The following is a 16,649-nucleotide window of genomic DNA, read 5'->3' on the forward strand; positions in this document are numbered from 1 at the left end:
GAAAATTCTGAAGAAAATCAGTACAAAGTTAATCATCGTATAAAAAGTATACAAATATACACTGCCACAGAATTATTATTGTTTTAGTATAACAAACAGTGTATGATATATGCCTATGCCGTCCTGAAAATGATTTTGTATCTGAAGCATGTGTCAGCGGCATGAGATGAGCCCTAATCAATTATGTATTAGATGTAACGAAAAGGTTTCATAATGGTATACTCTCATTTCCATAGTTTTCAGTTGACACGATAGTTTTTGCTTGCAGTCAATTAATTTGATTGCCAAGTTTCTTGCTTGAGTATACATAATTCGAATTTGAATTTTTGACGGCGGTATGATCGAACTGAAACGTTTTGATATTAAAGTTTTTTTTGTAGCCTTCCGTTTTTCAAAAAGTGAAAACAAAATCAAAAGGTCAATTGCTATGAATGTCATGACATTTTATGATGTCTGAATAAAAATCTTGTTATATTCAGGTAAAAAGATGAGGAATGAGTTACTCCGGACATATATCCTGAATCTGTAAACCTCTCAAAATATAGCTTTAGGAAAATAGAATAGAAATGAGGTGTTCTAGACATGATCTCTTTAAAAATATTCTGAGTCGTTAAACACTTTAATGTGATATACATTCCGGAAAAAAGAATGGTAATGTGTTACTCATGATAAGTTGTTTTTAAAATGTTCTGAATTTCTAATTTCCCTGTTTGAGATAATGTGAAATCCTGTAACTTTACACAATTAAGTTTAATTAGTAAATAATATTAGATTGTAAATGCTGGTACTAAAGTGGAATTAAACAAACTCATGAGTTCAAATTAAAAAAAACAAAGTTGGATTTAACTGAAAAAAGAAAAAAGCAAAATCACAACAACAAATTTCCGTGGTAGGTCAACTTAAAAGACATTATCAAATCTTTCGTTTGTGGACCACGAACATAGTCATGATCTGCATCTTTAGTTAGAAAACCACATGAATTTACGTGGAAGGACAACATAAAATACATACAACAATAACATACAATAAAAACTCAAACATAGAATAATACAAGTCGAAGCTTTAGTTTGTAGTCCACAAACATACTACATCTGTATCTTCTGTTAAAATATATCTAACTTGCATTTAAATCCCAAACCTCCCAGGCCCTAACACCCTTTTCTGGTTCTATAGCTAGTTTTTTTCTTACCCCTAACTATCAATTTGTGAAGTTAAAACAAAGATGGAAGATTTATTGTCAGTTTCTGTAGTAGTATCTGTTTAATGAATTTAAAGGGTTTTAATATCCGTTTTACCTCTGTTTTTCCACTGTCAATGTCGTGTAATTAATTCAAAAGACATCGGGTAAATTAGGCCATATTCGGTTTCACTCGATTGTACATGAATGTAAATCAACTAGATTTTATTATTGATAATCAAGTCGATCAATTCTAATCAAATTTACCTGGTAACCTTAATTATCAGGGATAAGAGGTTACAATCAAAATATATAATTTCATCGCTGAATTTAAAACAAAACAATCAAATTCATTTGACAATGAAATCAAATTAAGAAAGAAATTTATTTGGTATATCAAAAATATTTCTATTTACCTATTTTCTTTAGACCATATAATAACTGAATAGAATTTCCTGAAGAACTAATATCAATAATATACTCTACATTTTATAAACGGGCATAGAGTACATGTTTCAAAACATGAAATCAAAACAAAAAGCGACTTCGAACAGAAATGTAGATGTTGGCATTATGCTTTTTATTCCCAGAACTACCTCTTATAGCCCCATACCTCTTATAGCCCCCATTCCCCTTTAATTTTTTCTAAACAATAATTGGTGAAATGTTCTGATAGTGATCTGTGATTCAAGGTATAAGGTAGTTACGTAATAATTTTAATTCTGATAGCAAAATCATAACAATAAATTATCTAACAAAACAATAAGTAATGAATATAATATCGCAAATTATAAAGGTATAACGTTGCCAAAATTATTCAATATGTCCAAGCTTTAAATGAAATGAATGGAGTTTTACGTCCTACTTTTCTGCACCATGTGGGCTTTAAAATACCAATGAATAATTTGACAACGTTATATACCTACATGACAAATAAACACTTAATTATTATTCAGTTACAAATATTATTCAGTTACAAATAATAGGTGAAATATGATTTTCTTTTATCTTGATTTACCAATAATGCATAATTTCATTCAATAACAATCATTAATAACAGAATTAAACACGAAGCGACTTGAGGCTAAGATTCTGATTACCAAACTAGTAATTGTGCTCATAAATAAAATGTTACTCGTTTTAACACATTGAGTTTAAATCTTGGATTTTCATTATCAATTCAAAGTAACTATATCTTGAGCATAGTCCGAAACATCTGCCTCTATTCCAGCCACTGATAGATATTTTGACAGTTATCACAGTAGAGACACAAAAAATGGGTTGGTTGAAAGTATCCATCGGACTAAGCTATTTCACCTAAAAGGTTAAATTTTCCATTCTGTACCTCGAACACAAAAGACAGAAAACAACAACAATTCATATATTAACACGAAATCACCACGTAAATTATCAATTTGTTGCTTTGACTAAAAGTTTAAAAACATTTTATAATTATTATTAATGAACACATGAATTAGTTACAAAAACAGTAGTTAGAAATTTAGAAAAGATAGTTAATTAGATAATATACAAAAATAAATAAAAAGCAATTTATTATACAAAGATACTGAAGAAATACTGCTTCACACTGTCTGTTCTTCCTCCATGTTTATACGGTTTTCTAACCATTCAGTTGTTGTTTGATAATGATTGTTCATCCACTCAATGTTGGATCTATTAATATACAAATAGATTTATGATAAGAAACAGCACTTTTACGGATATAAACTTTTATTTATTAGTTAAACACACACAACGTTTCATTATACATACAGGTAACGTTCTTAAGTGGTGATTAACAACAAAAAACTATAACTCCTTTTATATAACAAAAACAACTTTATGATGGTCTTAAAATTTACAAATAGTTTTGAACATCTGTTGTAATCCGTTGAAAGATCGATTTAAATTGCCTATGTGCAATGACAGTACTTGCAATTATGGGGACAATAAGCTAAACATGCCCTGGACCACTAGGTGATGTGGTTACAAACAGCTCTAATTCACTTAAAAAACATAGGATATAAAAGGGATAACTGCATACCTTATAAGAGCTACAGCATTAGCAGCGGCTTTTAATGCAGCTTTTGGTGGATATTCAGCAATTAATGTCTCTAACTGTAAACATCGAAACATGATAAAATTAGCATTGATAACAAGTGTATTGACGTATCTTCGATAGTAGTACATATAATCTTCTTTTTTTCGTTTGAACTGCTTTGGAGTACTATAATTTTGATGCATTAGATGGACGATGCTGGTTGTAATATACACATAAAGCAATTCCGAAGGATAGTGTTCATAATCTTCTGTCGGTCTGATAAAGGCACTATAGAACGCAATCATTACAGTGCTGCATCATTGTCCATCATCTCGTAAATAAAGCCAAGCGGTCCTCCGCAGAATCCGCAATGCATATCAGTACTGTTTTGTTTGTTTTATTTACATCTTATAAACAGGTGGCAGAAATTTCAGTTCCTCGTGATTGAATAGATCATAATTTTGCTTCTTCAATATGAACGGTTTTACCTGTTTCAGTTTAAATTCTGTATTGATATAAGTTGTTACTTCTGTTATTATTTCGGGCATATCATTAGGGAATCTGTTAATATACAACGGATCTCTATTCACATTTTCAATCTTAACGTATTAAGGACACTACACGACGCGTTATACATGTACACATATTACATATTACTCATACACAAATGGATAACATGTATTTGTAGTATGAAAAGCTAATAATCAGTATGCACAAAAGGTAGTTCCTTACCTTCTATTCAAATCTTGCCACTTACTTAACACAAAATCTAAGGCCACCATTCTTGATAAGGGATTTTTAACATAATAACCAAAGACAAGTCGGACATCTTGTCGATTGATTTTTTCAGGGTCAAAAACCCATGTTATATACCTAAAAACAAAATAACGACGGTAATTAACTGATAAACCATTCATGGTGATATCCATTGAAGAAAAAATCATACACGTAATTAAGAATGTACAAATTTTGTAAACATAGTCATAAAATTTATCAAACACTCCCTTCCCGAAACCAAAAATATTAGTTTTCTCTTGGCTAAAATAATTGGTGTCGGGAGAATAGATGTTTGTAGTTGTAGTTGTCAGGTAAAAATGGTTCATGACAATATTAATTCAAAAATTTTAACTTTAGAGTTCGACCGTAGTACCCTTCATTGGTCGAACAAAAACTTCCAGAAAAAACGAATAACTCAGAATAAATATAACCTCCATAACAGCCAAGGTTTCTGTGATTGTGCCAGAGCTTCCATCATCATAGCTCTTTCTGATGCAACATTAGTTACTTGACTTTTGTTCCAAACAAAATCCCATTCTTCTGCTCCCCCTTCTCTGACACCAACAGAATATATTATCATAGCGAAGTCAGTTGGTAATCTTAAAATATAATCAAAATATTCGACATCGGGTTAAATTACTATAAAACTTCAATAGGCTATTGGCGACATAATGTTCTTGGAACGCGATAGAAATAGAACGAATGTTATGCTATTGCAATCAGAACATTGTTAATGCACTTCGAGTAAGGTTCTTTCTATTGCTGACCGTATATCGTTCATCCAGTTGGAAGGTAATGCAAATTCTACAAGCATTGGGTTTTATAAGTCGTGATTATCTAGAATTGCAAAGCACAATCATTATTAGGCGGGCGAAGATAACATTATAACTAGAACAAATTGCACGATTTTGTTTTTCACCTGAAATGATTTATATACATATGTCAGAACCTATACACAAAAATATCCTTCTTCCACTTTCCACTTGTGGACACTAACCATTTTAAAGCTTCATTCAATTTCTTACTTTTCAAAAGTTCTAGAATTTGAATTACCTGGTGCTGAATTTTTTCCATGCATTAAACATGGATTTAGCATAGATGACTGTTTTCTCTACTCCAACTTCACATGCCATGGTAAGAATAATCTGCCTTAAATACCTACAAAAGAAAGCATTTGAAAATTTATCAGAGCACACCATTTTTGACTGATCGTCGACTGACGTTTTGTGCACGTAAGTAAACATTTTAATTGCTGAAACTATAACTAATGAGAAATTTCCAATTTACAACAGTTCCAGTTGTTAGCCCAGCAATACGGTTTAACACTGGAATCATAGTGAGTACGGTTTTCATTCGAAAACAGACTGGCACACAAATCTTATTCGACCTTTCAAATTTTGGATATGTGCCTTAGTTTCTGCGTATATGAAGAGAATACATAAATAACATGTAATTTTCGACAGTTTCTATGAATGCTAAACGTACCTCTCGGGCAAATCACCTCTGTCTGAAGCATCGACTCTTTCAAAAACAGGGGCCACTAAATCACTTAAATATTTCTGAAAATAAAGTTATTTCCACTACATATCAGAAAAAACGAGACTTCCGATTTGATCTGTTAGTTTAAAAAAAAGGTTCATGCTGTAAACAATTAAATTCCCCCAAAAATTATTTGAGAACGTGTTACTAAAATTGCATTCAATTGTTCACACAAATCTAATTTACCTGTAACTTTCCATAGGCGGCTGTATTAGCAATCATACCATTTAAAAATTTAACAGAATCTAAGAAAGCTCTCCAAGGGATATAACTCTGTTCAGATTTTAAATATACCGTCATGTTGAGAGCCATTGAATAATCCAACAAATTAGCCCTAGAAAACATTATTAATGGTAGCTTGTAATATCGTTCGATATTTACGCAAAGTATTCAAAGAACAATACAAGAGGTTTTCAAATAGGATATTTGAGAAGTATTAACACGAGTTTTCCATAGCCGTTTGTTTGCTTGCTTGTTAATTTGGTAAAATAGGATTTTATACTTGATTTCATTATCTAAACTAAGCAATAATGGGGGAAAATGACTTACAAACATACCTTGCTAAAGCAAAAGCATCCCCAATCAACCCAGCTCGATTAGTTTCTAGAAATACCTAAAAATATAAAAGACAGAGTAAATTCGCAGTATTGCATACATTTTAGCCAAGAAATGAATTTGTGTAAACAAATTTGTAGGTTTTATTTTGATATGTCGTTGGGATAAGGGAAAACCATTAGCTCAAATGCTTATTTGGGAAACCATACAGGGAATATTATCGTATTCCGTATAATGTCATCACATCTTCACATTGTCTCTTGTGAAATTATGTGTCAAATAGTTGTTCATAGCTAGAAGTGCAAAGTAATCAAGAGTCAATTTGGTACGAAGATACGGGAAACAACTCTTTTAAGAATGATATCTACAATAGTTGGGCCAATATACGTTGTCCACGGTTGAGCAAGAGAAGTTAGAATTCATAATTTTGGCACTCAAAAATCAATCTTAAAATATGTGTCCTGAATGTACTTACAGTATGGTCATTAACAAGTTGTTGAGCAAGTTGTTTCCACATATCGCCCTCGTAATTTACTCGATAAAATCCAGTAAAATCATAGTTACCCAATAACCAACCCTTACTTTTAGGTATGTTAGCTGAAATATTGTTAAAATTCATCAAAAAGAATTTAACCATCGTTATCTTATATGCCTAAATATCTGTAGTGCCGAAATATTATTCAATTCTATCATATAAATTTTACCCCACAAACCAATCAGGCCCATTTTGCACATCACGTTTTGTAAAACTTTGTTTGATGTGATTGCATGTAGATGCAATTTAGAGAAAGTAAGAAAATATATACCCGATCCAAGATTCAACCATACTTGATGTTTTTTATGAGGACTGTCTTGTGTAACATATGTAAATGGAATGTACCATTTATATCTGCAATATATAATAATGTAACACTTTGCAAAAGTTTAGATACTGACGTCATATTGCTTATATTGCCTAAATATCTTTAAGAAGTCGGTAAAAGAAACAGACCTACCCAAAAGGATTTGGTTCTTTGCTATCATCTGTACCAAACAAAAACCGCTTTTGATTCAAAACGTAAACACCATCGGACAGGATGACGTCAACAACAGGATATCCCATCTGTCTTGTCCAGGTATCCATGATGGGTTTAATTACATACGTATGATTTACTGCCTATAACAAAAAAAATAATTTTTGAAAACTCTTGAAAGCTCGTTTGGAATTGAAGTCATTCTTTTTGACTAATCATACTTTAGTCTCAGAAACGGTATATTTTTATCAGTAATAGTGAGCACATGTGTCTTTTAAAATACTTTGTGACATGTATAGAAATAGTGAGTAAAATTCCTAGTTTGAGATCTTTTTGAAGGAATTATATGATTTTCGTACATTTCTAGTACTACGATACCCAAATCAACCCCTGAAAATGTCACATTTCTCCCTTTAAGGCCCATTAGAAGGTCGACTGATAAACCAGTTGATAAAAAACTTCTCACAAAAATAGGTTTAAAATGGTTTTCTTCCAATGTTTGGTAAATTTGTTACCTCTGTAAAAGTTTGCCATAGTTGATCTCTAGCAGCATTCTTAAATTTATACCGCTTTACATACATCTGAAAGTATATATTTTTATATTGGATTTATTTTTTTTTTTTAAAATAAGTTTGTTTATTCAGATATTATGCAGAAATTCGACGCAAAAGTGCAATGTAAACTATGTGATAAACGTTCAGTGCCATGTTAAACTAAGTGTAAAGTTGATACCTGAAGACCCTTTCTAAAGTTGTCTAAACCAATAAAACTTCCCAGCATTCTTAATATAGACATACCCTGAAAATTCAAAGATAGCAATGAAATCCCGACAAAGCATCTTGACATTGTTTTGTTTCTATGTATGTTATGTCATTTCTATGTTACAGCATATAGTTTTTCAGTCAATTTATGATTGATGATAAAAAGCATTACTTTGTTATAAGATATCATATCAAAGAATTGTTGTATATCATTAGGATCTTTCACATCAGTAGAAACAGAATGAGATGTAGACAAAGCATCCTTCTCCATTACTGGAAACATATCTTCCACAACTTGAGTAGCTAACTAAAACATATAATATAATCTAAACGTGAGGTTTGTTATAACCTGTAGTTTCATATAAGGCCTATTCAGAAAATTTATGATGTAATTATGCAAACAGGAAATGAAATGAAATGGAGTTGATAAGTCTGACAGCGCCACTTAGTGTGGAATGAGGGGGTTTTGTCAGTAATTCAATTTGCTCTTGGGATGCAGAAAAGTAAGACGGAAAACTCCATTCATTTCATTTTCTTGGTAGATTGTTACAATGGGTTTTAGTCAATTACAGTGAGTACACCAAACAAAATCATTGAAGCGCTATGAGTTATTTAAAAAAAATGAAATATTGACTCACCACGTTCCATTCTGGATAAACTGCGTTCATACCAAAATACATTAATATACTAGCAAATCCTTCATTTAACCAAAGGTCATCCCACCATTTCATTGTTACCATATTACCAAACCACTGAAATATATAGAGGATCTTAAACGAGTACTTCTGACATAGAAACTTTATGAACTGAGTTGCACCGGTTCAATATTGGGCCTTTATTTTGACGGTAGCCTTTTTTTGGAACAAGTTCATGCACACTTTTAACTGCGTCGTCAACTTCAAAGGATGCCTTGTTGTTTTATTTACGATTATTTTTCAGAAAAAAAGTCATGCTTTCTTAAAGTAATAGCTTTTTTAACGTTTATCGTTTAAGTAAACAATAAAGAAACTCTTGACTGTCTACTTATTGATATTCATTTGGTCCATCTTCTAGACACTTTATCAAACTGAAAGATGCTGTTAGTAAAATTAAAACAAGAAATGAATAGCGAAATAACAAATTAGTACATAGCCTGTGGATTAACTCTAGACATTGTGACGTGTCAAATCCGCAAAAAATAATCAAATTCCTTGCCTCCAAATTAGCAAGCACGCGTTAAACACATTACTTCTTACAATGATTTAAATAAATGTTATGTATATGGGTTAATCGACTAAATTTTAATTATCAGTGTCTTTTATGGAAACCAAATACATCTTAATGATAGCATGGACTCACATAATAAACAATTCAAATAATAGTTTTATACCACAATATATATACATGGCACAGGAACGGATGTTGTTGGTCCACTTATTCCAGTGTCTAGATATGCGCTAGGAATTCAACATACATGCGAGTCATATTCAAAATATAAAAAAATTCTAAATCAATGTAATTAATTTGCTACATGATCGATAATTTGGATTCTAATTAGGTCAATTGTATATATACAGCAATTGAACAAAACTACTCAACAAAATGTTTATCTGTTTATTTAAAGTAGATAAAGAAAGTTATATAGTTGCCAAATATGTTTCAATCTTACCGTGTGAGCTATTTCATGGGCCATTATCAAAGTAACAGTATATTTATTTTTACTGGAAGAGACTTGTGGGTCAAACAATAAGGCTGTTTCTCTATATATCACTAAACCCCAGTTCTCCATCGCACCAGCATAAAAATCAGGAACTGCTACATGATCTGAAATTGAAAATGATTTCAATTGATCATAAGTCTTTGATTAGTAACAAAATCTACCATACAATAGAAAATAGAAAGTTACAGATCATCTTTTGTTAAAAGTAGGTAATATTTCCCAATATGCAGGTTTTCAAAATTCCAAAGTATTTGAGCTACGGTCAAGGACGTTTAGAATCAATTCTCATTTTGGTCGGCATATTCTTCCCTTAACAATTAGTAGTTAGGCAATAAAAAACTCAGAAGTTCAGAAACTAAAGCAGAATTATTCATATGTAAATATATCCAAAGATTTATGCTTTATCAATTTCTAACATATATTGAACGTCTTAAGTCTGTCTTCACTAATCTGTGAAATTGAATACAAGGACACGGTAAGTCTTACTGACCTGCTTTTGGAATAACATCACGAATACCAAAATATTCCGTAAAGAAGTCATAAGCCTTTACTGTAAAATCCAGAGCGTACTCTGTCTGTGAATAAGCGTCCGGTTGAGCCCAAATTTTAAGCTGCAATAAGGATTATAATAAGAACTCGATGGCATCGTTTTAATGGAAATTCAAGGAAAGGTTCTTTTCTGAAAAATCGAATCAACCTCAAATGGAAATACATGAAACTTGAAGTATGATATGATACATGTAACATATTAAATAATCATACAATCAAAATGAAAATCAAAGTGATGTATTCATGCTATATTAACAAAAGCGGTATGGAGCAATTATAGCCTATATGTGTTATACTACATAAACCATCCAGATGTAAAAAGGAATTTAGGTGAAATGCTCCCTCAGGAAATATCTAAATGGACCAGTTTGCACATACTGTACATTATTCGTGGGAGTAATGACCTTTTCGAACAATATAATATGTATTGTTTAGTTCAAGGGAAAAAACCACTTGCAACATACAATAGGCTGACATACCGTGTATCCAGATTTAAATGTGTAGGTTCTACTCTTGAAATCAGCAACAACGAAGGCGAGGATATAAGTAGACATGATTGGTGTTTGTGAAAATTCTTTTCTTAACCAGCCATTGTTTAATACTGAGGATTTTTGTAAGGGCATGTTACTTAAGGCTTCATATCCTAGATAAAGGAGAAATAAAAAGTATTATACAAGATAATGGTTCTTATTAGACCAATAACGACACGAATATATCTTTAAGAGGACATACTCTTATTATAGATGCGTTAATTGCTTTCGAGTAGGTGAATATAGAACAGGTTTCCATACTTAATGGTGTATGTGTGTAATAGTAAGTAAAAATGGAAACCGTTCGTGATATTCAAAACTGCGTACAGATAATAATGTCGACTCCTTTGCAGGTTAAGTAGTAATTCAAATCCTTAGAGTTATCATGTTAAGAACTCTCAGCATGCAAAAACACGTTTTATAATATGTGAGCTTCCTCATTATTGGGGATACAAGTTCGCAGAATGACTGGTATTTCAAAATATTTCCATCCTACCTGGCTGATGAATAATGATGACATTAAAAGTAGCTTTAAAATCAGGTTCGTCAAAGCAAGGAAACACACTTCTTGCTTCCGTTGATTGTAGCTGAGAACTGGCCAAGTACCTAGAAAACAGTTAGCTAATAAATGTCCGTACAAGCAAAATCGGGAAGTAAAGGTGGAATAGTTGTGGTTCCCTCCAAAGAGAAGTACCATCGGTGATTTAAATACTACTAGAAGTCGTTTCGTAGAATTATAATACTCGAAGTGCAAACTAACCATTATAATACATGTTAAAGAATCTATTGAGAACATTAATGATTGAAACGTTTTCAGTTAAACACAGATCATATCGTTTAGTTCTAGTTGTATAGATATTGCTTTGTCATTATTGAACGAAGAAATAGTACAATTATCACTGAGCGTGTTGTTTTGTAGCTCCATTTGCAATCTATGATCTCGAGAAATTGTCATGCAACACATGATATAGCTATATCATTTATGCGACCAACCAATAAATAATTTACAAACTACATCATTTGTGGATTGTGGAGAAAAAAATTGGGTCATAATAAGACGTTAGTTATGCTCTCCATCTACGATCTGATCTACAGATTATATACCTTTTTACTTTATGAAATTCTTACTCACTTATGATTGATATACCTTCTCATGCATCAAAAGTTTATTAACCAATGTTTCGCCAGTATTTTGTTTTGTGGTTCGGATCGTTAGTACTTGGTTAATTATTTATCATATCAATAATTATATGTAAATGATTTTGTTATTTTGTCAATCTTCGATTGGCAGATATGATTTGGATATTTTTGTTAAAATTATTTTAGCTAGTAGGTAAAGATGGTCTTTCACGACTAAAGTCTAAATGAAATATCTCAATGGAAAGGAAACTTTAAGAATAATATTTTATGTGTCGTCACAGTTTATCGGCGATAAAATTTCATGTGACGAAATATATCACAGGAGATTTCGTAAGAGACACATTTGGAAAATTTGCCACAACTTATGGGGCAAAAGGGAATGGTTTATTACGATTAGAGGAGCAAAGAGTGTCTGCACTTTGGCCCTGGTCGTTTTCAAGTTTGTAAGCTTTGGTAATTGAATGGGTCCTCAAGGGAAATATTGTCTGCCATTGAAATTATATGGTTTATCAAATTAGACCATTGGTTTCGTTTGGCATCACATCATATAATTGTAAGGTGAATATCTCCACAACCTCACGTTCACGGGATTTGGCTGATTTTACGCAAATGAAATAAAAATGGATCAGAACACGCAGTTGGCTATCAGCTGAGTAATACAGTAATTGAAGTTTATACTGATCTCGAAAGAAAAAAAAACGAAATCGGTAGAAATAGATTTCCATCCACAGAAAAAGGTTAAAAGAAAGACCTGTTAATCGACATCGGATACAAGTCAACCAGGCAATTCCTACTATGACTATGCGCTCGACCTTATCTTTTGATGCAGCACTGGTGAACATTGGTAGCTTGATTCGTAATTATCACAATATACATAATACTGATATCCAAAAGAACTTACCGTTTCAAACCATCTTTGGTCTTAAAAGAGCTCCTGTATAATCCACGTAAATTGGCTTTGATATTCCCTTCATATTCTCCCACTTGCAACACATACTGGGATCCTTTCCATATTTCTTGTTCTAATTCCAGTACATGATATTCGGTATTGGGTGGAATAAACTGTCTTTTTATTCTGGGGTGTGCTACGTCCAGTCTTGGGATGATCCGAATGGAATTTTCAATGATTTGAATCCGACTACGGTGGAATATAACATATTTTGTCGTTTCGTTCACACTTATACTTATATTCACAGATCCTTTAAATTCAAAATTCGTTAAATCCACTTTAATTTCCAATTCGTAATTTGAGGGAATAATAGAACGGGGTAAACGAATTCCTGACCATGGCTTGACAGAAGATATTTTTGGTGTAGTGTTAATATATTTGATATGGCCTTCATATCTTGAGGTATTTTCAAATCCATTTATATAAACGTGATTGGATAAATTCAATTTTTTGTCCGGGGCTGGACATGGTCTTAGAAATCCACCAAAATAGAAAAATAACAAAAGAGCAATGGAAAGAATTATCACAAGTATAACACATATTATTACAATCTTACATTTGTTTGCGTAACAGCCTGTTTTCGGTTGTTGTAACGACACTATCGTATCTTTAGTTGCGATGTTGCTGTAGTGATTTGGTTCCGCTAACGTCACATCCGGATATCCATCCTTATCAAGATATATATCTTTTTCACCATTCATTTTGATGACGAGATTGTTTATTCTGAACTTCTTGTTGCTTGTATAAGTCCATGTAGTGTCAGATCCGCCAGGTTACACATTTTCATCTCTGAAAAAGAGCAAAACCAAATTGGTTTTGTGTTAGTGTTCATAGTACATATGGCGTGATTGACTTACATTTTCTGCTAGTTGTCCTGTGTTTAAGTGTATTTCCATTAAATAGTTTTACTAACAAAACCAAACCTATTGAAATTAACCTTAGAATCGATCGTCTCCTAACAGTGTTTAAGTAAACACTTCAATTTAAGTTTTTAAACAATATCTAAATAGGTTTTAGTGGTCGATTGTTTGAAGTATATCACAGTCGGCATATTTTCAGTACAATTGTAATTAACAGTGTTGAATATTAGCACTGTAGCCTGTGGGTCTATTGCTTTTAATGTTGTATTAATCACGTCTATAACGGTTTGTAGTAGGACGTAAAACTCCATTCATCATTTCATTTAATTTCATTTATAACTGCTGACTGTCAATATTTTCAATTCATCATTGATAATTTGAATCTTTCATTTCCTGGGTCCTATGATAACGGGCAACTGTACTTTAAGATAAAACTAATACGAACTAACGTAAGTTTCATGACATATTTACATCCTTGAGTTAGGAGTCTTTTACGTATAGTTGACATAATCTAGGTCTTATTAGTAATATGACTTAACTCAATTATTGGTAATTAAATCCCACAGGAGATGGAAGTCTATTAAAAGTAGATTACCACAGGGGAGAAGATTGTCTTCGATGCTGGTTTCATATTTTACTAATGTGAAATCATCACTAAAGGTCTGAACCCATATGTCAAATCCACCTCTCGATTAGGACACATCGATTCATGACTTTGTCCATGGGTCACTATTGATTTTGTAGTGCTTTAACACTATAATTTGCTATATGTGAGCAAGTAAACATACATAATTTACCAGATTGTCTCAATAGTCTCAAATATGAAGACCACTGGTACAGTTTTTGAGACTGTGGTAAATAAAGCGGAAGAGCAAGATTTTTTGACAGATTCCAGATTTTCACGATGAGACTTTGTATGTAGCCGTGTATATACAATTATTTCGGGGATATATAAATTAGACATTTATTATGTTACTATATTATGTTCTAAGGTATTTCTCTATAACAATAATATCGTACTTAACGTCACAAAGATGGTAATTATTCACATGTTCAAAATATTAACAAGGGTTGATGAAATTGGTGTCTGCACGGAAAGAGCAAACGTCAAGATATAATTATGAAGAAAGACATTAATTGATATTTCAGGTCTAATTTGCACTGTCTGCTTGAGATTTTTATTCGTTATCTTGACACTCAGTTACGCCTTTTGAATAACATCAGACGATGGTAGTTCTAGCATGCAACAGAAGTAACACATACAGCAGAAGTAATTTGTCATAGGAATCTAATATGATTGATTCCGTGCCTTAAGATGTTCATAAGAAAATGATAGACATAATATGCTTTTGATAATGTGCCTCTTTTATTACGTTACTTTTGTGACACATAATATACAAAGAACGCTTGTCAGGCAAGGTAAACATACAGCAGCTTTATTAAATTTTTAGATTCAAACAGCTTGAATCATAACGATTAATCTTATATGTTTCTATTCAATACTCAGGATTGTATTACTTTTGCAATGAACATTTTCTAACTTAAAACCTTATGAATTCCAATGATCACACCAAGTGCTCACGAACAAATTTTGACTTTTTAGGTCAATGACAATACCTAAAAGTCGGTTTAAATATGGTAAGTCAAAAGTCAAATTTGTAAATATTCAAGATCTCATCTTTAAATGATCAGTAAAAATTCCTGTTTCTATTGTACTCACGAAAAAAAGTCAAAATCTAACTTGGTGTGATCATATAAATATTTGTACCACATAAATATCACTGTAGTCCCTACAGTGCTCACACATTTCGACAAAATCAAGGGCAATAATTCAAAAAATTGTTTATAAAATAATCGACAAATTCAAACTTGTCCAAGATCTCTATATTGTGCTCACAAGAAATGATGACCGACCGACGGACGGACAGGGGCGACGGCAACATCTAAAGAGAATTAGGTGCGGTAGGTTTGAATCTTGAGGTAAGATGTCTGTTGTCGCGACCGGTACTTGAATTTGTGTACATGGTTGATAATTTAGCTCTTCCACTAGCTCAAACATGACCCTGTTATTAGTTGTAACATTCTTTAGTTCATGCCAAGAATTGATTGAATTAGATTAATTATGCCATTCATTATACAAGTTATATATTAATTTGACTCTGATATCAGATTTATAATTAATCAAACAAGGGCTCACAATTGTGGTTAAATAATAAAAAAGTAAGCCGTGTCATAATTTCCAAAGGTCTGTAATTCAAATCGAAGACAATGTCGAGGGATGTGTAGCATACGCGACTTTCATTTATAGTGCCATCTAAATGACTCGACCGTAATTGCCACTATTTCGACTGCTCTGTAGTGTTTTGGAAACTGGGTTGAAATATAAAAGTATTATTCGATCTATTCAAGGATGGAACTCAAACGCTTTATCATTAACCAGAAGGCCTAACTAGTGTAGCCACAACAGTGAATATATCATTTCGTAACAACCACTTTTCCCTAGCTTAGTATCTTTAAAATATAAAAGAATAAAAGTAATATAGTATAATACGTATATCATATATTATTAATATTACAGAATGATTAGTGCTCAATTATCACCCAATTTCCTGCAAGGGATCTAATAATAAAATATAAATAAAAGTCAATGACAAACGATTTGTTTTATGTAGCTGTATATAGGCTAGTCTAAAAAGAGATTTTCTTCTCAGCTCACGGAAAATATGTAATTCCCCTTTTCAAGTACTTTGAGGGTAGATGCGTATATGGCTTTGGCATTGTTTTAAGATCTTTGACTTTTTAAGGTCTTTGGGTAAAATATTTCGTATGCCAGCACTGATATCTAAACTAAATTTAGCTTTAAAACTACTAGACAAAAGAAAGTTTTCACCGACTTTACCAAATAGCAAAAACGAAGGGCTATGGGAGATTTATTATGATTTATTCATAAATATAAACCATTGTCGTTGATTTAAAATTAGAATGTTGTGTAAAGCCGATATTTCTCCGCAATACACAAAGTAAGAATCAAAGGGTCTAATTGAAAAATTACACAAACC

The 16,649-nt window shown here is 32.0% G+C and overlaps 1 protein-coding gene across 1 annotated transcript; it reads right to left on the bottom strand.

Annotated features, from left to right (window-relative positions):
* Window positions 1-2,760: 2,760 nt before the first annotated feature.
* Window positions 2,761-13,431, bottom strand: LOTGIDRAFT_174264 (hypothetical protein; the record flags this gene model as incomplete). The annotated part of the gene is made up of 22 exons (XM_009052595.1): window positions 2,761-2,851; window positions 3,222-3,295; window positions 3,707-3,779; window positions 3,951-4,091; window positions 4,427-4,594; window positions 5,049-5,153; window positions 5,481-5,554; window positions 5,721-5,868; window positions 6,092-6,147; window positions 6,565-6,686; window positions 6,896-6,978; window positions 7,085-7,245; window positions 7,618-7,683; window positions 7,835-7,900; window positions 8,036-8,170; window positions 8,502-8,615; window positions 9,512-9,666; window positions 10,053-10,173; window positions 10,591-10,754; window positions 11,138-11,247; window positions 12,683-13,061; window positions 13,215-13,431. The coding sequence occupies 22 exons, from the start codon at window positions 13,429-13,431 to the stop codon at window positions 2,761-2,763; spliced, it is 2,823 nt and encodes a 940-aa protein (XP_009050843.1).
* Between the last annotated feature and the right edge of the window lie 3,218 nt (window positions 13,432-16,649).

This window comes from Lottia gigantea, assembly GCF_000327385.1.
Source record: "Lottia gigantea unplaced genomic scaffold LOTGIsca_189, whole genome shotgun sequence".
Classification (NCBI taxonomy): domain Eukaryota; kingdom Metazoa; phylum Mollusca; class Gastropoda; family Lottiidae; genus Lottia; species Lottia gigantea.